Source organism: Lepisosteus oculatus, chromosome 5 (genome assembly GCF_040954835.1).
Source record: "Lepisosteus oculatus isolate fLepOcu1 chromosome 5, fLepOcu1.hap2, whole genome shotgun sequence".
Lineage (NCBI taxonomy): Eukaryota > Metazoa > Chordata > Actinopteri > Semionotiformes > Lepisosteidae > Lepisosteus > Lepisosteus oculatus.
Genome location: NC_090700.1, coordinates 46,931,147 through 46,956,040, shown reverse-complemented (window position 1 = coordinate 46,956,040; position 24,894 = coordinate 46,931,147). Strand labels below are relative to the sequence as shown.

The 24,894-nt window shown below is 38.4% G+C and overlaps 1 protein-coding gene across 11 annotated transcripts in view; it reads left to right on the top strand.

The window, feature by feature from the left end:
• Positions 1–24,894, top strand: part of tjp1a (tight junction protein 1a) — a 147,741-nt gene that overhangs the window by 95,181 nt on the left and 27,666 nt on the right. For all 11 annotated transcript variants that reach the window (XM_069190550.1, XM_069190548.1, XM_069190547.1 and 8 more), the window contains 7 exons: positions 12,581–12,637; positions 16,514–16,638; positions 17,641–17,743; positions 18,563–18,854; positions 20,448–20,551; positions 20,866–21,034; positions 21,632–21,776. In XM_069190550.1, coding sequence (XP_069046651.1) covers positions 12,581–12,637; positions 16,514–16,638; positions 17,641–17,743; positions 18,563–18,854; positions 20,448–20,551; positions 20,866–21,034; positions 21,632–21,776 — 995 coding nt within the window. The remainder of the gene's footprint in view (positions 1–12,580; positions 12,638–16,513; positions 16,639–17,640; positions 17,744–18,562; positions 18,855–20,447; positions 20,552–20,865; positions 21,035–21,631; positions 21,777–24,894) is intronic.

Sequence of the window (24,894 nt, the reverse complement as noted above, 5' to 3'; positions counted from 1 at the left end):
AGTGAATTAATTAGGTTATGGCAGTTACTGTTTCTGTTCTGATTAAAGTCCTATTCTAGCATGTCCAGTTGAAAGAATCTCTGGTGTGCTAACAGGATCTCGGTAAATGAGCTGGGATCTGGTGTCGTGTAGTGTGGATGTAGTGCTTTGATACTTTTAACTGCCCACTTGATTTAAGGAATCGTTTTTATTTAAAACATAGTAGTAGGGGGGTTGTGATGGGCAGTTTTTTTATTCTGTTTTGTGCTGGATTAATTGTTTCACGTTCCTGCACGTCATGCTGAATTGGGCAGCATCAACTAATCTCTCCCTTTGAGAACCGGCAACCCTGTGTCCAGTGAGTTACAAAGAACAATAATTTAGCAGTCATGTGCATAAATGAATTCAGAAATGCAATTCAGTTTTCAAACCTAACATATCCTTGTCTGTATTTTGTCTCGATTTTTTTAGACATTAGTCACAGTAAAAATTCACTCCAATTTTGGAAAGATTAGGAATTGATGCTCGTTATATTTTGAGGGACAGTTTACAGTCCAAAGAAAAGGAAAATTAAAACATGGCCGTTAATGTATTTAATGTTTCAGATGTCATTTTGGTCAAATGCGTGATATTTGGCTGGGTGCCGACTCATATGCTCTTACTACTGATGAGTACCCATGCCACATGACTTTAATTTATTATGGGTTTTAAAAAAGATAGAGTAAGATTCATTTTTTATTAAAGGTCTTTAAATATAGTAGAACATTTAAAATACAGCAGGATCTGCTGTAGATATTGTATGCATACTGTAAGTGCAGTCTGCATGATACTGCCTGCAGGACTCCTGCTGCTGCAGAGCTTTGAGATTTTAGGCTTTTTTTAAATGAAAACAAAATAACGGCAAGTCTTGTTCTAAATATTATTGGCCAAGAGCAGAATAGGTTCTCTTTCTGAGAAATGCAAAGAAAGTATAAACACAAGTAAGATCTCTGCCTTGTGCTGTGCTTTGCAGTGGGGAACTGGGAGTTAAATTCAGGACAGCAGTTTGTGCTGCGGATAAATATGTTCTGGCAGAGTCCATGGTTTATGAAATCTGCAGACCCCACAGAGCATGGTGCTGCCTGCAAGCAGAACCATAGGTGCTAATTTATATTAAAATAAGGAACACAATTCAGAATGTTATGAAGTAGGAAGGAAATGTTCATAGTATTGTTTTTTTTTGTCTGTTCTCTTCCAGTGTTAATTGTTTAACTAATTTCTTAACATTTCTGTAGGAAAGGTGCAGCAGTCTGTAAATCTGTATCAGCATAGTGTTTCGGAGAGTTTCCAGGGTAATGCATCTGCACAGTCTCTCATTCTGCTGCTTTAAGCTTGATTCTTGAAAAGGCAGAGGTTTTATCTGCATGTGGATCCTGTGATTAGCTGCCGTAAACCAGTAAGTATGGTTCTCTGTATGGTTTTGAGAAATGTTCAAAGTGAAGTTTACAGGGATTATGACCTTAAATTGCAGTTTGACCAACATTATTTCAGAAATGTTAATCGCTCTTGGATTTTGTTTATTAAGGCCTGCATTGCATTTGTAATCTTCCTGCACCAACTGAAACAAACCTTTTGGTTAACTGAGGAGAATGATGCTGTGTGAATTACGGGATTATAGCACTAACAGGGCTCTATTATAGAAAAAGTAAACTGTGTAAGGAGAGGATCAGTTTTCTCTAGAGGTATTTTAGGAAGTATGGAGTATACTTTCAAAAACAAGTTTGCAATTGGCAGTGAACACCAGGTACCCGTCTCTGAATTAGCAGGAACATTGTTTTAAACTTCTTAAATTTATCAGATTTGTTGTCCTTGTGCAAGGGAATGTGGGTGCATGCAGGGTGTTACTGTACCTCAGTGTTTTATATACATGTATTATTCTTCTCTTTAGTTCCAACTGGTGTGCAACAATGGATGCCCCCATATCTAGTACTTTTTGTTTTTGGAATTTTAGAGTTACAAAATCGTGTATGTTCTGGTTTTAGTGGATTTCATTACTCTAGGAACTCATTTTTCCTTATATACAATTACCTTAGCGATACAATAGGTGAAGAGCTGCATCTTGGAATTAAAATTGTGATTTAGGAAAAATAAAATTGTCTTGGGGGACAGCACAGTGGCACATTGGTTAGCATGACTGCCTCTCAGCCCTGGGTTCAGGGCCTGGGGTGCTATCTGTGTGAAGTGTGGGTTTCCTCCGGGTGCTCTGGATTCCTCCCACAGTCTGAAAACATAATGGTAGGTCAGTTGGCTTCTATAAAAATTGTCCCTGGAGTGAGCGCGTCCGCATTTGTGTCTGTGTCCTGTGATAGACTGGAAGTCCCGGTGTATCACACCTTGGTGCCCAGTGCATCCCCCCGATAGCCTCCTGGCTACCATGGCACTGTATTGGATAAGCTGTTATCATCGCATCAGTTTCAATGAGGATTTTGCATTGGGGTGTGACAGAGCAGCAGTGTGCCCAGCTACCACACTCTCTTGGAAATTCAGATGTGTCAGGTATTGGGGAGAGAGTGTCAACAGCACCACCACAAACCTGGGTCTGTTTCAAGGTCTGCCAACCCAGTACTGAGCAGGAACACCCTTGCTTAACTTCTGAAATCAGGCTGCTGCAAAGTATTGACACAGTATGCATCTGTGCTTTTGTTAGCAAAGGGAAATAATTTGTACTGTTTAGCTGGATATATTTGAATGTTTACAATGGATCATTCACTTCCTCCTTCTGGTTGCCAATTTAGTAAAAGTAAAAATCTTTTAAGCACTGAATGTTAAACTAAAGCAGAGTCTATTGCCTCCCTTAATGCCTTAATGGAATTCAGTGGTTCTTGTAATAATATGTACCATAATAAGATGACCTTTGGTACCTCAATGGGAATACAGTGTTTTTTTTTCAGATGTTTGCATATCATTATTCTGTCTTTTCATGAATGCAGAATTTTATCTTAAGCAGATTTTTAAAGAAAAATGCAGAAAAGGCTTTTTATGCTTTCATGGTAAAGGAACATAGCAGTCATCCTGTTCATATCATAGGCTAGTACTACTGTCTGTTCTTACACCAGCAGTACAACACAGCCTCAGGTCATGGCAATTAGACAAGCCTCCTTGAACCTTCTGGCACTGTCTTGTGACTGATTATGGATCATTATTTTACTTTTTACTGTAGAATTTAATCAGAGATAATAGACCTATTTATAGACCCTCTTGTAAAAGACGAGGAATAATAAGTACACTAGCAGTTATAATTTAATAACTTAATCACTCCATGAACTAAGACACAGCAGCCTACTGTGCTTTTCTGCGACTTACACATTATCCTGAAGTAAAACTAAGGTGTTACAAAAAATAATTTTAACATACTTTGCAGTTGTACTATATATATTGTTCTGTGTCCTTTTTCCATGTCAGTCATATGCAGTGAACTGTATTTGGGTGTTATTGTGTAAAGCCAAATAGTTTTTTTCCACTGTGAGCCCCTTGACAAAGCACAGTTCAGAGCTCCTGGTTCGGAGAGTACTGAAACAAAGGGCCTTTTAATGAAAGATTAAGGGCTGCTGACACTGCATTCTGTTCTTGCCATTTTCAGAACTGGATTTCTTTGGCTGAAATTCAGACAAATAAATCTGAATGTAGAAATATACTGATCAATTTCAGATAAATAGCTTCATTGTGGTGTATTTTGTTGGGATAAGCTGTTTTATTTGCTAGATTAAATACTAGAAGTTACATGGGTATATATGACATTTCGTTCTCTTTAGTGCTCTGTGCACACCTAGATGAGCAGAATTATGACATGATATTTATAAGCACCTTTTTCTGGGGTGGGGTGATATATCTGCAAATAAGGAAATGTGTGTAAATATCTCATAATCTACAGTTCTCCTGACAGTGTTCCACCAAGTCTGGTTTGAGCATTGGCCTTGAACTGGGATGAGGTTCATAAAAGCATTATATAGAGAGACTGTTATACAATGGACCAAAGAAATAGTGGCATTATATGAGAACAGTATTATAAATGGTAGGAAATGTGTGAGCAATTTCAGCTCAGATTATGTACTAGGACACATTACTAGTACCACAAAAGAGTATCTAAAACAGGTATGGTAATCATCAGTTTTTATGTGAAAGGAGAGCAATACTACTCAGTTTTGTAGTATTTTGGATGTTGCAAAAAAGATTTCTAGGCTAAACATTTCTAAGGGATAGGATTGTCCAAGGTAAAGTCTTTGGTAATCAAATACACAAAAGTGAGGGAAAGAAAACATAAGGGCTCTCATTTCATAAATAGAAATAAGAGCATAAAGTGCTCAGTGGTTTTGTTTTGATGTGTTGTGAGTGAGGCTTTTAGGAATTTTGAATGAATGAGTTTTAACTGTTAACATTAATGTTTTCCATTCAGAAGGAGGTTTTAGTTATTTTCTTTCATATGAGAATGTGTCTAGGAAAGAATTATTCTGGTTTATCCCTGAGGTTAAATAAACATTAAGTTCAGACATCTAGTTTAGTGTGATTCCACTTGGTCCCTGCAGTGCTAGTGCCTGCACGCCTTACAAGTAAACTGTGTAAGTCCTGTTGCCGGATTGTGTACTTCTGCTGCTCTCTATTCTGCAGAGCTTTCCAGTAAAATAATAAATTACAGTTTTATAACTGTTTATCTATTTTAAATTGTATTTAAGATACATTTGTGGCTGTTAAATAATCTTTCTTGTAGTGTTTAGGTTTCAGTCAGTCGATACTCAAGATTACTCACACTACCACACCCTTCTGATATGTACTTTCGCTATCCTCGTGACAGGGCCATAGTTGCTGGAAGAAGAATGTATTAAAAGAACCGGTGTGCCCTGCGTCACAGTGGTTATAAGCCATTTATCCAGAGTGGCTGGTTTGAATTGGGTTAGACCAAGTCCAAAGATTGTGACGTCAGTCTTGATTGTCGTTACCCAGTAGCTCCGTTATATTGTAACAGATTGGATTCTCTTAAATCATCCTGAAATCATTAATTTTACATTGATATTTTGTCCCTCCTTTATGAACACGGACTTGTACATTCCAGTTAAAGTTTTTCTTTATTATGTAAAAAAAATTGAAAAATTATAAATTATTATCCATCTCTTCAGTTTCACATTTTCTGAGACCAAGTCACTTCTTTGGTTACCTTGATTTAAGAAATAATGAATAAGCAAAAATATGTATCCGTTTGTTTTCCGAGTAAAGGTTTTGCTTTCCCCATGTTGAGTGAGTCCGCCATATTAAAGTACAAGCCTGGTCAATGGCAGCATCTGGTCACGGCAGATGTACTGTTTCTATCTCAGGACATGCCTGTTTTACTGTTGTGTGTGTGGTTTTGATCTTAAGGATGCAAGCCAACTCTCTGAAGACTGTTTTTACAGGTATATCCTGGAAATGTCAGGCCATGCCTTGTACAATCCAGTGTGTACGAATCTGCTTCCTTTCAAGTTCACTTGTTTTGGCCAAGCCAGCATTTCCCAGAATCTCTGAAGAATGTAATATATCTGCAAACACCCTTTGACTCACTGAAAGCCAGGAAAGTTGGTGAAAAATTGTGCTGAAAGGAACGTGAGTAATCCAGCATCTTCAGCATCTAATACCATTGTATTCTCTTTCTTGTCAGTGGTAGAATAGTGCTGATGACTCCATCCCTTTGAAGAAAATGCTAAAAAAACGTAACATATTATAGCATTTAATTTCAACATTTCTTTGCAGTCACCCACTAGTGGTGTGTATATATATGTTAATGCATTAGTATGTAGGAGCTTAGAGAAGGGTCACAGTGTGCATCAGGGAAGTGCTTTGAAAACTGCCCCCGTTTCTAGTGAAAGGTTTGTTGACATGATGGCAACATGTTGTCGAGGCTGATACCCTGATTTCTTTTAAAAAGACGTCTGGACAAGATGCTTGAATTGGTTCTCTGCACAACATACCTGTAGCAACTAAAGGATATCTGTGGGCCTCCATATTTTCACACGTTCACTTATCTCAATAAGACAGAAGGATCATGTATTAAAAAATTAAAGGAAAAATAAAATGATTGTGTTGTCAGAATTATAGAAACATTTAAGTTCCAGCGGTGAAAGCAGACCCTTTTCTGATATGTGTGGCCTTGCCTGTTCTCAGTCGGTGGATGAGTGGAAGAGGTGAAATCATATCTTAACTCTCAGCTATAGTTTAATTTTGGAATTTCTTGAAAGCTTATGTTTAAGTAATGTTTCATCACATGCTCGTGTAATATCATACAAACAGCAAAAAAAATAAAGGCATATCTGTAATTTCTTGTTCAGATTGTACTGGGAATGCAATGTAATTCAATGCATTATGTCTGGTTGTGCCATAGGGTATTTTAGATTTATAAATTAATAAACCCTTCTGTTGTGCCTATTGGTCTGTGTAATAACAGGTGTAACTTTACATAATTACTTATTTTTAATAGTTTCTTTAATGTTTGTTAGGCTTTACATTAATAACTGCAGTGGTGTGCTTTTCTTGTGATTAGGAACTGATAAATTTAGGTTCATTTGGTGCAATCATTTGAATTACTGTTAACATGAGAAAGTATAAAATGGTATGCAAGCATTTTTCTTTCTAAAGCTTACAGTATGTCTGTCTGTGAGTGGAAAATCTTCCTCCAGCTTATTCAGAATGTATCGCTGAAGTCCAGACAAAAAGGTGTGGTCATCCCTTACCTAGGAGGTCCTCTTCAACCTATGTGTGTCTGCAGAGCTTGTTGCAGTGTGATGGGAGCTGTGGGACTGCACCTCCACCCGGCTCAGGTCTCTTTATGGACTGCTCCAGTTAACCACTGATCACCTGATTGCTTATCTCAGTCATTCGGGTCTCCACTTCCCTGTATGGTCACAAGCTGCCATCAACAAATCATTTCTGAGATTCCAGCTCCCTTAGATAAGGAAAATAAGGCTGGAAAAGTGGATTGTTTTGCAACAATGTGCATTTTACAGTGATGTGCAGTAGCTGGAAAAAAAACAATTTAAACTACATAAAATTTGTGATTTCATTTTCAAATCTGTTTGGGCAATTATGAGTCAAAATGGGTACTTTTTCAACTTCATGCTTATTTTGCCTAAAGTGGGTGCCTGTACCTCAGGCATTTCTGAGGAAATGCAGATGTTTAAGCATTTCTTTAGGTAATCTGACAGTATGTTTTGGTGTATAGATACAAAATGTAACAATTTTACTCAACTCAGAGCACACTATATTGCAAATTAATCTTGGATAAAGGCTTTCTTCTAGGTGCTTTGTTTTGGTTTGTTTTTCTTTCCTCAAAAGATTTGATGAATAAAGGTGGTATGCTGCTGTCTTGTCTACCATAACAGGATCTTGGCACCTTGAGGATGGGTTTCATTTGAGTTCCTTCCTCTTTGTAACAGCTGCACCACAAAACTAAAAGAGGAGATGCAGTTCAAGGAAGCGCATTAACATTTTTTGTTTCATCTCCTGAGCTAGCTTCCCAGCAGGTAAAGGCTCTCCAACCTGAATTGTATCCTCAGTCATGTTCTCTTCTTTTCCCTCCTGGATAAAAGCTGTCGCATCTCAATTCTCCTGGAAAGGAGAAGGCGTTTGAAAGGAAGAGAGGGCTGACGTTATTTACAGCCATGGCGGTGGGGTGTCTGGGCGGCTGCCCTGCTCCACTGAGTTCTTCTCCTTTAGGGAGCTGTTCCTGATCTATAGCAGTGGTTTATTATTTTAGATTTGCCAGTTTATTTTTGATGTACCAGTTTGATTTGGATTGGACAGCTGTATGAATCTGATGTCCCAGTTCGCACCTACAAACCATGTAACAGCCCGCAGGGGAGAAAGAGGAAGCGTGGGCAGACTCCTCTGACCCTCCCACCACTGAGCAGTTCGTATCACGTAACATAGCTCAGATCACAGGCACTACAGCCCTGTAATGAGGATTTCACACCGAATGGTAAAACGCCATTCTCCCTCAACACATGCATGCGGACTCCTGGGAAGCCACAGGGGTTGCTGTGCTGCCCGGAGCTGAGAGCGCTCTGTCCGAGTAATCCCACCTTCAGCTATGCTCAGCTAAGGGCTACCGCTAATTAGCACTAGTTACATTTGGATTTTTCTGTAATTTCTGTAGCAGCTGACTGCTGTCCAGGTGCAGTTATGACTGAAACATGACAACTGGCTCTAGCTCATACAGTTGAGATTAGTTCCATTAGGCCCTGGTGGGGGGTGTCACAAGGATGCAGGTGTTTCCTGACGTGCCATCTTAACATGACCTTTACCACCTCAAGCAACTTCGCTAAGTGATAGATGCCTTAAAATAGGTTAAGGTCTTAAGTGCAGAGAAGGACTAATTATTGCAGGCACAGAGCCAGAGAATTGAATGCCCACTCTACATCAGGTATAGGGAGTGCTCACGTTGATCATTAAATTATACCAACACTGAGTTGCCATGGAATTCAAGGGCGAGGGGTTAAATTTAATAACTGGGAACAGACTTTCAGAGAGGTTCTGTTTGTGAAGGATTTTTCTGTTTCTTTCTTCAATATTTGCTTTCAGTATATTTACAGATTTACAGATTTTTTGGAGGGTTGAATATCATGCATAAAGATTTGAATTCTTCCTGCTTCATTCTTTGCTGCATTATTCGACCAATCTCTGCTAAAGTGTCTTTGAAGGATGCTGGCAGGTCTAACTCCAGCAAGTGCTGTGCTCTTTTGTCCAGCCTTGATAAAGCTGATGTTGGATCATGGTAATTGAGGTTTCATGCTTTTCCTAAATGTATCCAAATTCAAGGCTAGTGCCCTGAGTACCTTATCATGGCTCCACCGGTACCTGCCTTGCCCTAGTGCCACACTGCAGGCTGATAACACACGTTCAAGGTTGCCTATTTGTCCACACACTGTATAGCAGGGGCTTTCAGTTAGCCCCCATCTGTGGAGGTGACAAATGAATTATTGTGTTTAATTCATGGATTGGATTTAAGTTACACCTCAGGATAATTTCTTGCATAGAAGCTTTACATTATATGGTTTGATTTATGCAGATAAAATTTCTTATGAGGATGAAAATTATTTGTTGATGGGGAAAAAAAAGAATGTGGCATCACCTTTTTTCCATCAGACTGCTAATTTAGAGATAATCAGCAGTTTAAATTCAGCTGTAATCATCCATCAGCCAGTGCTTAACCTGCCTTTATTCTGTAGGAATCACAGATCTGTGTTGGTCAATTGGAAATTCGCCTGTTTTAACATTTAAAGCTTTCCTTTCCGATTAAGTTCCTACCATACAGGTTTAGAAGAGACCTGCTCCAAACTAAAATAGTTACTGCTAAGAGATGGATTGTAGTGTAAATGCAGGTTTGTTGAATTAGTTGTGCAGTAGTGGACTGGCCTTGTTTAGTTACAGTAATATAGGAGTATGAGAAGTTCAGTTATGACAGCTGGGTGTGGTATTTTGTTGATCAGCAATTCAGAATGATTTTCTTGTAGGAAGTGTAAGTGATCGAACAGGATTACATTAGAGACTGTAATCAAAGAACATGTACTGTAATTTCTGTTGTTTGATCTCTGTATGAGCTGTCAGTTCTCAAAGTGACTATGTAATTTATCAGAAAAGATTTGCTTTTGAGTAACTGATGTTGGAAAAAATAACAATAGGTTTGGGAGAAGAATTAATTTCCTCTGTGGTCAGGTGAAGCAGTTTCTTTAATTTTCTTTCCAGTAAGTATTGATGCAAATTCCTGCATCTGTTCTTTAGTTTGAAGTGCTAAATTAACACATTCAGCATTATTCTAACCCCTGCCAGAAAAATCAATGTGAATAATTGCAACCCATGCAGCTCTAGTGCTGTGCTGGAATCTTTGTTGTAGCTACAAGTTCAATACTTGAGCGGTGTAATTAAGTATCTTGTTGATGTACCTCAAAGGAATTGGAAAGTTTCTGGTGGCAAACCTTTTTATTTCTAATCAGTATGTTCAACCCCATTCTATGTAGCACTAGATGACAACAAAGACTTGAATTAAGGCAGCCCTATTCAACTATCCACACCGCATTCTAGTGAGAGATCCAGTGTGAAAAGTTATGAGAATACTTCTCTGTTGCATAGCTTATTTTGATTTAACACTAATGAAAAGTGTTGTGACCTGTCATAGCCCTGCTAAGGATAGGTCTTTAAAATCTGTCTGGGCATATCACCAAAATAGAAGAATATATCAAACTTCTTTTTATAACCACTGAATGTTAGTTCAGCTTGCACAGACCAAACATTATCTAAATTGAAGGCAGTATATTGGGGGGGTTGGAGGTGGGGTGGCACAGGTTACGTACTCCAGTTTTAGTCTTCAATTGAGCCTTTTGTGAAAATCTTTAAAACTGTAGTGTTTGCTTAAATTACTGGTATGGCTTGAAGTTTGAACAGAAACTGGTATCATTAAGTCTAAATTGATGTACAATTTCTTTTGTAGGTTAAAAACAAAATAATTGCTGTGGTCATTGCATCTGTCCTGTTATTAATGCCTTAAGATTTAGTCAGCATTTAGGATGGTTGCAGTTAGTGTTGGCGGTAGTGGTGGGGTAAATATACCATGGTACCACCTAAGCTTTGAGCACTCTGCTCACAAAACCGGAAGCTTAATTCTGACCCAAATCATGAAAAATGTTTTTTCTTCTTTTCAACATTTAGAATAGGCAGTTCTCTTTTTGTGCCATCTCTGACTTTCATTCTCTGAGTCTTTTATAACTGGTTAGGGTGAGCCTGCTGAAGTGACGGTCTTATAATTAGTTGCAGTCTAAACTCAACCCTTCCGAGCTTGTGTGCCTGACAGCTGCCATTCTAACTGACAAGGCCCATTGATCCACTGTGACTGCACTGTGCCTTTCCTGTTCTTTTAGCTTCAAGTGTAGTCGGGCAACCTGGAATTTCACTGCTTCCATCACAAACTTCCCTTTGTAGCGCGATTTCATTTGCTTTAGGTGTTGTGGCTTGAGAGTTTTTTACATAAGAACAGTTTACAAACAAAAGAGGAGGCCATTCATCTCATTTCATACAAAATACCTTTTATGTGTCCAAAAACGTTGTTATATTAATTTCATGCTGCTCCCAAACAGCCCGTTTGATCCACAAAGACAGTGTTCTGATGAAACAAGCAATACTGTATTTACCTAGCCTGAACTGCAGTTCAAGTCGAGCATGAGTTCTATTTATAGCTACAGGACATGTACTATAAACCAGAAATAATCTGGATTCCTGCATAGCACTGCATTAATTTTGACATGAATGACACACTGCATGCTTATTAAATTTGCATAGTAAAGCCCAGTTAGTATTAATAATTCAGTGATGCCTGCTGCTATATCAATGCACAGGTCCTAGGAGTCGTGGTGACATAGCTTTAAGGGTTTATTCTCTGCCTCCCCAGCCAGGCTGAGAGCTTGTTATAACTTACCCAAACATGCAAGAGTTAAAAATTAGACTAAAATTTGTTTTGTGTTTTTTTTTTATATTGAAACGTACCCTACCGGTGCCTAAAAATAAACCACACAAATATGAGGGCAAATTCAGGACCTATCCAATGCTCAAATTCTGAGTTTTAAAAATGGAAAGAAAATAAGTGTCTTTGGCATGTGTGGATTTGTAGTACACAACCCTCTCGCAGGTATTCATCTTGCAATAGCTGCATTGCAGAACTGGTGTGCAAACAAACCATCCCACTTAGGTAGGCTGTAGTGTATAGGACAACAATGTAGGCAGCTTTTTCACAAAGATAATGCTACACATTACACAGGGTGAAAAAACACAACACACTCATTATCCGAGACCATGGATGTGTTTCTCAGGAAATGGGAAGGTGTAGAATTGAGTGAATAATTTTGTTGTGTAGATTAGCTGTTGCAGGCTGTTTATAGGTTCAGTATAGCCACGAGCCACATATATAATCATGCTTCATTCCTGCGGGTGAAAATACGCAAGCAAGCAAAGCTAGCTCATTTGATACCTTTGCCCCCCTGAGTATATTGCAGAAACACAGTTTTCAGGTATGGTAACATTTAAAGGTACATTAAGACAATTTCAGGTTTGCCTAAATGAAAGTGAATTTTCTGGATATTTTGTACTGTGAACAGACTCAGCTACTGCAATATCATTTTCTTGCCAAAACTGAGTTTACTTCAGCTAAAAAATTTTAAGGCAATGGCAACGTAGCTTTCAGCATCTTTTTCTCAGAAAATAAGGAAAGGCTTATTTTAAGTCCTTATTTCCTTATAAAATATGTCTTAAAATATGTTTTGAGACTTATTTTAAGACTCCAATTAAGAAAATGTTTCTGAAATGTGGTTTGTTTTCAAAAGTCAGTAAAGACAGAGGGTGCATCACTTCTTGTATGTCAAATGACTCCAGAGCTGAGGCTGAATGGAAAGTTTCTCACTCTTGTCTTATGCAACATATCGCTAAGCAGTGTGTGTTTTTGAGAAGACAGCACTGTTGAGCATCTTTCATTCAACACTACCTACCCTCAGAATGCAAGAATTAAGTTTGGAGAGAAAGCATCTCTAATGCAGTTCTTTGTCTGTTCCCCCCCCAGAGTGCAGCGATGGAGGAAACGGTGATATGGGAACAGCACACTGTGACCCTTCACAGGGTGAGTATCGCCAGCACTTGCTGTCTTCTAACCTAACTTCAGGATGTTGGCTGACTATGCACACAATAGCAGAAAAAAAACAGATGTCAGGAAGCCAGGGAGGGAAAGGAGGCGTTTTGTAGTATTCCTTTGTTACATTCTTACTCCACTTGACAGATATTAATCTCATCTTCCAGTCATTACATGGCTTTGGGCTTGAGAAGAATGCTGGTTAAGATGATCTCCAGTGATGATCTGCATTTACATTTTGCCATTACTCTTTTTTTTTCTGATTGCCAGGGTGGTGATTGTACAAATTTAATGTAAAGTTATCAAAATTGCATCTGGTTCAGGTTCACACCTGATCCTGTCCAAGCATGTCATCTGTGCGTTAATAAGTGAGGTGTTCTGACTGATGGTCTCCAATCTTTTCTCTTCAAAACTACAAGAGGTGAATTAAGTGCTACACACAAAAACCGAAGATGATACTATATTGTAGTTTGGCTTTTCTCTTTTTTCGGACTTTCTACATGGGTTGGCAGTGATGCATATTGCCAGGGAAAGAAACTTTAGTTTTATTTCATTAAGACGTGTGCGAATTCAACCTTAACCTTAAATAGTAGTTCATATAATACATATTTTTTTTAATCTTGACCCTAAGATTAACTGCATGCTATTGATTTTTTACTTTATTGCACATCAACTTTCTCTCATCAGGTGTAACACATAGCATATGGTAAGAATCAATTCTGCTTATATTCTAACAAGATTTAATTATTGTATGTTTCTCTCAGCCAGTTTTGTGTTTCTGGAGCTGCTTTTATGGAATAGATTATTAGTAAGACAAGGGGTGTAAGCAGAAAACATTAGAATCGTGCAGAAATAATTGACTGTGCACTGTTTGAAAAATACTGTAGGAATGATATAAACTTCTCACATAAAGACATGTCTTAATTTGGGTGTGTCTACCATTAATCCTTTCTGATGAAGATGGGATGAAGACGTATGATTGTCTTTAACAGTGTCATAGTCGGATAAGAAGGCTTAATGAATGTGACTGCCTGAAGTGGACTGCGCTCAGTAATCCCTCATTTTTGGATTTAGCTGCTTGACTAGGGATTGTCTGTTGCAGTGTTTAGAAACCTGTTAAGATGAAACAGTGCCATGGATAAGCTGGAGTGGAGCTGGACCCAAGTGAAACGAGAGGAAAGTGTGGAACACCAGGAATTGGCTTTGTCTGCATCGGAATTTTCTGTTTAAAGTTCAATCTAAACATGTTTAGATTTCCAAAGCTAAAGGAATGTTGTCTCACACTACATGTTATTGTGTGTTATGTTGCTGGAATGACATTGCATCAAGCAGAGTTGTTTCCTACCCTTCATTTTATTAAAAGCCAGTGATGCCTTTCTAAACTGACACCAGGGTGCTTACCTTTATTCGAAGTCCAGGCTCTACTTTTGCCTGTTTTTAAATCAGATGTGTGCATATAGTGTTTTAACGATGCAGTCTGAATTTAAATGTTAGAAATGAAAGGATAGTGAACACACTGAGGTTAAATAGATTTAAACTGTCTAAATCTCACCCTATTTGTGTAGAGGTAACAACCAGAATGCAAATGAATGGTTTGAGTGCAATTCTGAAATAGGTATTGGAAGTAAATGCCACACAGACATGTTTTGGTGCAGTGCTTTGCCTGCAAAAAGCTAATAGTTTTATTTACTGAAAAGTTCACAATTCTTTTGCTACTACATTGGATGGTCATTGATGCAATCCTAAATAATAACTGACGTACACCTGAAAATTATTGACCTGAACAAAAAACAGATGGGCAGACACAAGTTGTGATTCTGTGGACTCGGTAAGCACTGCACTGTGCAAAATGATATACCTAAAAGTCTGTTGCTATGCAGAATCACTTAGCATAACATTATTTCATATACACTCTGCACTACATTGCGAGTGAACCAAAACAAATGGCAAATATGCTGTTTGAAACAAATATATGCATTCACTATACCTTAAATAACTGTTAAACATTTGGCAATATCTGTCTACCAGATTGTTGCCTAACAACATCAAATATACATTTAACAATATCCTGCTTTTAATCAAAATGGATTGAGATCCCAAAGGAAAATCTAATACAGACAAAATATAAATATTTAAGTATCTACTACTGTACCAAGCAGCAACCAGCATTGTGGAGAGAGATCGTTACCTTAACTACTTAATGATAATAATATTTTTTAACTATTTAGACAACCAGATAGAAATTGATTCTACAGGCTTGCAGTGTATCAAAAACAATGTTTGACATTTTACAATGAGCATGGTCATTTTCTAACATTGTACTGTATGTGTAACTGTAAATTTTGTATTTCGAACAGGACTTTATGGCTTACATGCAACATAGATTGTAAAAAAAAAAAAAAAGCCCCACAAATTGCAGGACATAAGTGGAAACTATGGGGAAAGTGCACTTAAAAGTGTGACCAGAAAGCACTTGTACTCAATGAGAGCATGGAACACACATCATAGCCATGTTTTTGAAGCTGTTACCCTGGCTTCTTTCAACCAATGTCTGGACTGAGATACTTGGACCAATTAAGTCCTAACAAAAACAAATGACCCAGATGTGCCGAATGGGGTCTTCACACTTTACTGACATTCCATTCCAGAGCAGAGCAAACATTCCACTCCACTGTAAATCATTCAATACAATCCTTAAGTCCTTAATGTTTTTTTTTAAGTCTCAGTTGTACAAGAAGGCTGCCATGAACTGTTGCTGCACTAGTCATTGAGAAATGCTGTTAGAAATCATCAAAGCACTCCTATATTATAAAATGAAAAATCAGATATGACTGAAGAGAGATGTGACCAGCTTGCTTTGCTTACCAAGTAATTCCTCTCACGTGGAATATAAAACCCATATCAGCAAAGTGAAATGTCGACTGCAGCACATCTGAGGTTTCATTTGTAGTACCCTGCTTTTGTTTTCAGACCATTTTTTTAAATAATCAGCACAGCTGGTAAACATCTAACATGTTATTATCTAATTACTGTTTATGCTTTCCAAACAAAAATATTTATCACACAGCAAATGTATTTTTATATTGTCATGAAAGAAAAGCATGTTTGCACATATCTGAACCTCGAGCAGGAGCCCCAGTACCACACCTTTGTGGTTACAAAGTTTCACAGTCGCCCGGTTGTCAGTCTTTCAGTTTTGCTAATTAGTGAGGGCTTTTTTTTAAAGAAAGGATTATGGAATATAAAAGAAACAGACCACGTGCAAATTCTTATTGTCTGGAGCAGACAAACTACAGTCAGGCCTGTGATCCAAAGCAGCTACAGTTAAGTTAAAAATGTAAAATGTCAGAGGTGTCCACATTCAACAAAGCCTGGCTTTGTTCCGAGCAAGATCTTCATTATAAGTACACTAGAGGGCCATTCAGTTTCCTCAATTGTTAAAATATTTGTATATTCAGCTTTTATTGGCTGTTCTTTTTTGTTTGCTTTTGCAGTCAAAATCAAATGTGGCATATTAGTGTTCCTAAAGTGTTGGTTGTCTTGGATTTCCCTGTTGGGCATCATCTTTTCTGTCCTCGCCAGGCGGGCTCAGAGAGAAATGAGCATAAGCACCTTCCTGCAGTGGGAGGTTCGGGATGTGGCAGGATTAATTGCCATGTTAAAGAAGGAATAAGGTGCTCTGCAGCTGGCACTGAAGTACATGGCTTTTGTCTCTCTTGCTCATTGATGTTCAGTTTTATCTAACTTGGGTATAATAACGTGCTAAAACTGACAGTTTAAATTCATCTGCCCTCCCTTCTGCTACATTTTTGGTAGAACGGGAAAAGTAACGGAAACCTGATTTTGTCGTCTTTGGTCTCTCCACAGGCGCCAGGGTTTGGATTTGGGATTGCAATTTCGGGTGGTCGGGATAACCCTCATTTTCAGAGCGGCGAAACCTCCATCGTGATCTCAGATGTGCTGAAAGGAGGTCCAGCCGAGGGTCTGTTACAGTGAGTACTGCTCCTGCCCATAGCCACCACACAGCAGTGCTTGAGCATCTGCGCCAGGGCCCACGCAGTTGGGAAACAAAGGCACTGAGGCCAGAAATGAAAACCTAATTTAAAAATTCTGGAAAATCACAATTAAGTAGGAAGATATCCAGCACAAGGTGATCAGTCATTAAAAAACGTGGTAACATATTTGGATCCTCAAAAGATTGACTGATGTAGAAAACTGAGTTTATTAACTTCTGTGTATGTTGAGCCTAGACCATTGCCATTTAATGAATTATATATTTTTTGTCATAGCATTAGCTTTCATTATGGTTTGCTTTGAATCATTGCGACACTTAGTAAACCTTAAGCATGTGCAGTAAATAATTTTCTTTACCTCATTCGTGATAAATAGCACGCACATTGTTCTTGTATGTGGAGATGTGTGCTGCTGTACGTGACTCATGAATGGCTCTTCCTCTGAAATACCTCGGCAACACTTCCGTCCATTTTCTAGCTGCTTCAGGGTCAGAGCCAGAGCCTATCCCAGCATGCAGTGGGTGCAAACAGGGTACTCGTGGATGGGACAGACTTAACAAGCACACACTCACACCAGGGCCAATTTTCCAGCAGCCAGTTAACTTACCTGGAGTTAAAACCCATTGAGGAAACCCATGTGGACATGTGGAGAACATGCAAACTCCACCTGGATAGCACCCCAGGTCCGAAGTTGTACCCAGGGTCCCAGTGCTGTAAGGCAGCAATGCCAACCACTGCCCCACAGTGCAGCCCTCTCACAAACAGACCAGTTTATGTACCCCGTTTAAAATGATAAAAACACAGCTTCTCATGTAGGTTTAACTAAATTTTGCACAGTTGGACATTAATCTTTAAAAAGTGTTTAAAGTTACACACGTCTTTTGATATTTTCCATCTTCCTCTCAGCTGTGAGGATTTATTAGGTTTAGCGGTCAGAGCTGTTTAACTATTTGCTTTGTGTTTTTTGTTTTTTCCCCAAAGGGAAAATGACCGAGTGGTCATGGTTAATGCTGTTTCCATGGATAATGTAGAGCATGCGTACGCAGTCCAGCAGCTACGGAAAAGTGGGAAGAATGCAAAAATAGTGAGTATATCAGTTCTTGGCTGATGACTGTCCTTCACTGGAAAATGATTTGTATTTTTGCAAGCTTACATTCTTCAACAAACATCACATGCCCTGAAGCTGCCATCTGTAATTACATTTACATGTTTTTATTTTATTAAAGAATAATCAGTTCAAAATATTAGTATGTGGTTAGGTATAAGAACTGTCTACAGTTTTCGGATTAGGTCAAATTGTGACTTCAGTAGAGCTGCAGTGACTACGTAAATGGTGTAGATATTCTGTAGTCTGAAGGAGGAGTGTTTACTGTCATTGAAAACATTTGCGGTTTTATGTCTATTTGTCAAAACAGGGCTCTGCTGATTGTGCACTGAGAGCAGTGAGATGAAAGATAATGCAGTAAGCAATGGAGGTGTTATGTTGAATTGATAGTTGAAGCTGCTGTTCAGAGAACCTGGAAGAAGGTGGAAACAATTAATCTTGCTGGGGCAGGTGCTGTGGCAGCACTTATAATTGTGTCCTCTGTTCCTGCAGAGATTCGGAGAGCTTCGAATGTGGCCAAAATGATGACTTTGGCACACACCTCGAAATCATGCATTTCATCTTTTGAATTCCTGCCATGAATTTCAATGAATTTTTGTGCACGTTTCCTAGTTGTAAGGCTATTTGACTTTTACTCATGCTGGGACTGCAGACGTCAGCGTATTTTTTTGTTTGCTTTCTTTGATCTTATGCACCCAATTGGCCTTAATTGTGTCAAAATAATTCGAGAGAAGTACTCTTGCCCTTCCGACCGAGCATGGCGTAAACTACATTGGGAGGTTCTTGGTTTGGTTACAGACGATAAGAAGGAAGCGGAAGGTGCAGATCCCGGTGTCCCGCCCGGAGCGCGAGACCATGTCGGAACACGAGGACGACAGCTACGAGGACGAGGTTTACGAGGAGAGGAGTGCGCGCAGTGGCCCCAGCGCCTACAGCGGGGGGCGGAGGAGTGAGAGAAGCGGGGGCCGGAGGGACAGGAGTGCCAGCAGAGAGAGAAGCCTGTCACCCCGGTCGGACAGGAGGTCTGTGGCCTCTAACCTGCCACCGAGGCCAGCTAAAGTCACTTTGGTGAAGTCGAGAAAAAATGAAGGTACAGCAATGGCCTTTGTAAGGCATACCCCAGATTTGTCCGTTTTAATATTTCTAATTGCTCTGGTTAAACTATTTTAAATACGCCTTTCCCTTGTTTTGCACAGGGGTGTTTCTTTCCTGAGAGCCACATGGAATTAATTCTTAACTGTAGGGAAAAATTAGGGGTTAGGTTCACTGTGCCAGCATAAGATTCATAAATCTCAAAGTAGTCCCCACATTTTTTTCTTGAATATGTACACCATGATGTTCTATACACAGTAGTTACATTTTTTTATTTTCCAAAGTCATCACAGATCGTGAACAATGAGCAACACTACTGCTTTTCTCACTCATAACACATTTCAGAGGTGTGGTTTATCACTAAGTGATATTTCAGAAATCGAGAGAGATCACAAAGTGCAATGAGAATGTGGGAGGCAGTATGGAGCAAGCGTGGTACCATGAGGCAAAAAAGAAAGCTTTGCTTGTTCCCTGGGAAGAAAGTGGCAGAGAAGCGGAGATTTGCCAGCACAGTGACCATCTCTGCGTTAAAACCGTGTATATGAGAGACTGTGCCCTTCATTACTGAAATGTTGGTATAAAAATAACTGTGTGAAAACACAAAACTGTAAACCGTAACTGCATAAAATGGTAGAGACATGTATTAGTTTGCTAGTTGTGATGGTGCTATTTTGCCAGTTTGTGTTTTATGTATAAATGTTAAATTCAGAAGAAAACATAAAAGGCAGCTTCAAAAGCTTAATGCTAGAATAAGCTCCTTTGCAAAAAGCTTTCAAATTCTGTAATGTTCTTCCATGGTTTTAAAATGCATTTTTTGGGTAACACGACCTTTGTCAGCAGGTACAACTATCTGAAACGCTCACGTCTTAATTAGCAGAGAAGACCTGTCTTGGACCTCTGTTAAGCTGCTTAGTTTGATGATAGCTCAAGGCACCAGAGTTAATAGAAGCCAAAGGCCAAGTATAAATGAAGTCTTATCTTTGTACACTGGTTACAAACTAGCTGAAGTGTCAGATCCTGCGATTTAAAAAATCTCCTTCTTTGCATGTTTTGAGTGATGGTCACACAGTCTTCATGAAGTATAAAGTGTGGTCATACTGATTAGCAAAAAAAGGTACTAGGCTACCCTGGCTCTTAATTTTAGATGGAATGAAAATGGGCAAGTTTGCTTTACAGAGAGCTTTGTTGTTAGTTTTTCCAACTTCTGAAAACATTGAATGTCTGTAAAAAAGTGTAAGAATTCTTGTAGCATAATTTTAAGGAGCTCCTAGCTTTGCTATGAAGTGAATTTGACTTTGCAGTTGCTGAGAGCTGTCTAAAGGCATCCATAGGCCTTTTAAGCTTTGAAGTGGATAAGGCGACAGGGGTGTCATTATCATTCCTTGAAGGGACAGAATGAATTTATGGCTCAACTAATATGCCTGTGTCCCTGTAGAGTACTAGTAAGTGCTGAAGAAAAAAATGCTCTGCATTTAAAAACACAGGTTTATTTTATGTCACCAGATATTAAAATGCTATAGATCAAGGAAAGTGGATATTCTTGGTCAGCAGGACATTAACACCAACTCTGTTTTGTTTTTGTTGTAAACAGAATATGGCTTACGCTTGGCAAGCCACATTTTTGTGAAAGATATTTCTCCTGAGAGCTTAGCAGCAAGAGATGGCAATATCCAGGAGGGAGATGTTGTACTGAAAGTAAGTGCCTAATCTACAATAACTAATAGTTTGCTTCATAAGATCTGAGGTGGGCTGCATTTGCAAGATAATCACTAAGGTGAAGTTGTTACTTTGACAACAAATTTGAAGTAAAAAAATCAATTAAAAAATTCCAGACAGTCTTATTTTGTCCTTATGGTAGGATATGGTTGGTTATGTAATTAATGTAAGAATGTAAAATTTGAAAGTAAGAATGTTTGAAGAATTATACATTAGAGGGTTGAATGTCATTTTTTACTCTTGCATTAAAGATTCATTTTTATTTTGTTTCATGATCATACTTTTTTTATCAGATTAATGGCACAGTGACAGAAAACCTGTCCTTGATAGATGCTAAGAAGCTCATTGAAAGGTCAAAGGGCAAGTTGAAGATGGTGGTTCAGAGAGATGAGCGAGCTACCTTGCTGAACATCCCAGATCTGGACGACAGCGTTGCTTCTGCAAATGCTTCAGATCGAGATGGTGAGTGAAGACGCATGTGATGGGAAAGGAGGCTCTGGGGCAGACCAAGTGCTCGCGGTCTGATCAGTAGCTGTCTGCTCGAGCTCACTTGAGACTTGCACGCTCTAATGTGAATTTCTACAAAGTGTTCTGGATCTGAACTGCTAACATAAATGTCTGACTCTGACATTAATAAGAGTTCCAACTTTGTTGTTTTTTGGGACTGAAAATCTGTTAAGTTTTATTGCAAGGAAGTGGGAGGTAGATTGGGGAGGTGCATTTTTTTTTACGCTGTTATCTACATGATTAAAAATGACTGTCCTTAATACAACTGTTTTTTATCAAATTATTGGCTTGCTTTTTCATTTTACATGAGTCAGTCTCATATTTTAAGTATCCCATTAAGCATTTTAGGCTTTATTTTGCAGTTAGCAGTGTGCATGTATTGAGCACTTCTCCTTATTGGTTTTGGCCTGAAATGTTTGAGGAGGACAGAAAAAAAGTTTGATAAGTAAAAGCTTGCACATCCCAAAACCATGTCATTATCACAGAGATTTTCAAGGTCACATGTGCATTGGGGGGAAAATGCCATATTAAACGTCATTTTTATTTTAACAGACATCTCAGAAATTCATTCACTGGCATCAGACCATTCCAACCGATCCCATGACAGAAACCGCAGCAGTCGCTCCCGATCTCCTGACAGGAGGTCAGAGCCGTCAGACCATTCCAGACATTCTCCACAGCAAATCAGCAATGGCAGGTAAGAGTCTCTGCATCTTTTATTCAGCAGCCATATAACTCTGCTTGAAAGGCTCAGGCTTTAGTGCCTGCAAAATGACTGCAGAAACAGTCCAGAATATGTGGATTAGTATAGCAATTCATTAGAAGCGGCTAGCAGACTCTCGGGAGGGTTATAGTTCACTGCAGGAGAGTTCATTAATCCACTGCACTGATCAGCCTCCTAACCAGTCCTTAACCTGCAGGACCGAAGGTAGTAGCACAGATAAAGCAGAGTTGCTGGCGGCCAGTCAGGAAAATTGGTATTGATGTTAACGTAATTAAAATCAAGACCTCCTTCATGTAAAAACTGTTTTATTAAGGTTAGGAGAAGATTAGCACTACAGATCAGGAAATCCATGCCGTAATGTTATATATGCACAAAAAAAATATTAATTTTTCGGAACTGCATTTTGATTGTCCTGTTCTTTTCACTGACATCAGGCGGAAGTAAGTTGCAGGTCAATTCTTGTGAAATAAACTAGGTTAGCTAGCATTTTGGTGTTAACAGAGTTAACAGATGTTTAGAGATATATATGTAGTTCAGATCTAGACAATGTAAAATGACACGTTTCTCAGATATCACATTTCTCAGAGTATAGAGTGTAATCTTAAATTATATTAGGTTTGTATTAAGTCTGGTTTGTGTTATGAAATTATGAAGTGAAAGCATAGAAATTTAATTTATAACCTTTGGCTTTTAGAATTTATAACTGGTGTCAGACTGTTTTTTACACAAGAAATTGACCTTGATGCTGTTTATTAGAGTTCTGATCTGGTGTTAGGTGTAAAATAAGCATTATCTGTGCAGAACTGCAAGTTTACACTTACACTATTGAATATTATATTTCAAAGTAGATATTTTCTTGTGACTTGAAATCCTTCAGATTTGAATGTTTCTGAAAAACAATGACCAGCAGTACTGAGAGTATACATATTCTTTGTGTTAACAAAATTGTTCTTTTTAAAGTTTTGTTGAATAATTTTACTTAAAATCTCTATAACAAATTGGAATTTTCGCACTTGCAGGAAATGAATGCAGTGCTAATAAAATTGTGATTCTTGCTTCAAAAGAGACTCACTATTTATTGTCCAAGACGGAATCCGTCGAAATTGCTTTACACAATAAATAATACAGAACTCTCCCATTTCACCACTTTAGCTTGGAGGTGGCTCTAATCAGAATCGTCAACACTGCTGCCTACAGCCCTTGGGTTGCTGGGTTCAATTATAGGCAAGAGTGCCATGTGTGGAATTTGCATATTCTTTTGGTGTATAGGCTTCCTCCCACTTCCCAGACACAAGCTGGCTAGGTCTCCTCCAAGGCGAGAGTAGTTATGCACTAACAGTCTGTATGTTTCCGGGACAGCCTATGGGTTGATTTGACCTTCACCGGGAAAAGTGTTTTTTTGCTGATGGATGGATGGATATTCTCAGGCTGTTCCTTTAAACCTCAGTGAAGAATTTGGGAATGTGGGCCATAGCTCTTCCAGGGATATGTGAACTGCAAACGCAGTGTGCCTGCTGTCTTGCTTGTGTTTTGCATGTCAGTTCTATTTAAAACGGCAGCGGTGACACAGTTCCTGTTGTGTTGTTTAGTGTAAATTCCAGATCAGAGAATATTAGGTGTCGTCATTTACAGTCGTACAACCTAAACTTAATTAAAGAAAATGCCTTTATTACTTTCACATTTTACTGTTTTATGAGTTTCATGTCAAATATTATGGTTTGATCTCTGTTAAATATTCCACGCTTTAGTTATGGCTGCCTGCTACTGCAGAGCAATTGACGTTGAAAACTTCCTTGACTTTTTTTTTTGCTTCTGTAAAAAACATTTTCATAATATTTACTGAAACCTCACTTGGTAATCCATTTATGTTTGTGTGTAGATTTCTGATTTCTGATTACTGTAAGTAGCACTTAGCTTTTTAAACGGCTGAAGGTTGGCAAGTTGCACTGTAGGGCCAAATTCCAAAGCAGCTGCCCTTTTAAATATTTTCATTTTGCTTCCTGCTTTTGTAGACTGTTGATGTAGTTTCCTTACATAGTTACATTCAAGGGCAGTTTGCTTTGTTTAGATCTTTTGTACAAGTACCATAAATTGAAATTAAAAATATGCTTTAACTCTAGTATTTTTACACTTCCTTTGTGCCTGTTTGATGCAATGTAATATTGCATTTTGCAAAATGCCACGTTTTTTATTAATGTACGTTTCTTTTAATATAAGTTCTTCTGATCTAATATTTTTGCTTTGAGGATGTTAAGATTTCAGATCCATGCTCGTTCTCATTCCAAAAAAAACAGAGGCCGCTTTTCATTTGCCTGGTCCCGCATCTGTTTTGCTTGTTTCAAGTCCTCATTCAGGTTCCCTAAAACCACATAAGGGAAATTAGAGCAATAATAGATGATGAGAAAACCTGTGTGATCAGTAGGCTTTATATTGATTTTGCCCCAATTTTATAAATGAATTTAGTAAATGATGGAATATAGAAAACTGACCTTACAGCACACAGCTAATGGGCCCCTTCTCTATATTTGCTTTAAGTTGTGCTGTCATAGTAAACAAGCAAAATATTTCCTTTTTTTAAGAGCCTCATTTTACCAATGTTTATGTAGTTAAATGTAGATGCGTTAAGAAGGACATGACTTGCCAGGCTTTTTAAGCTTCTTCATGAGCTGTCAAGTGCCATAAATAGGCTTGTCGAAAAGAAAGAGCTGTAACAGCAATTCACATTTGCATTAAAAAAAACGTTTGAGCAAAAGTAACCATAGAAAATAGATTACAATAACGAGAGGGCAGGCAGTGTGTGAAGGATTGATAATTTAATGACTCTTTGCACATATTTATCATGCTGTACCAAAGAAGATATTTTTGGCTGCAGTCCTGCATTATGTGAAACAGGTGATGAAAGTGTCATTTACAGTGTTGTCTTCATATCTGAAAAAGTAATATTAGACTAGACTGGTTTATTATTTTAATACTGCAATAATCTTACTGTATAACCATGAGAAGAAAGGAAATTCTTTTTATGTATTGTTCCATTGTTTTGGTCAACACTTTACATCTGTCATGGACAATTGGAATTACAATTTCCAAGTGG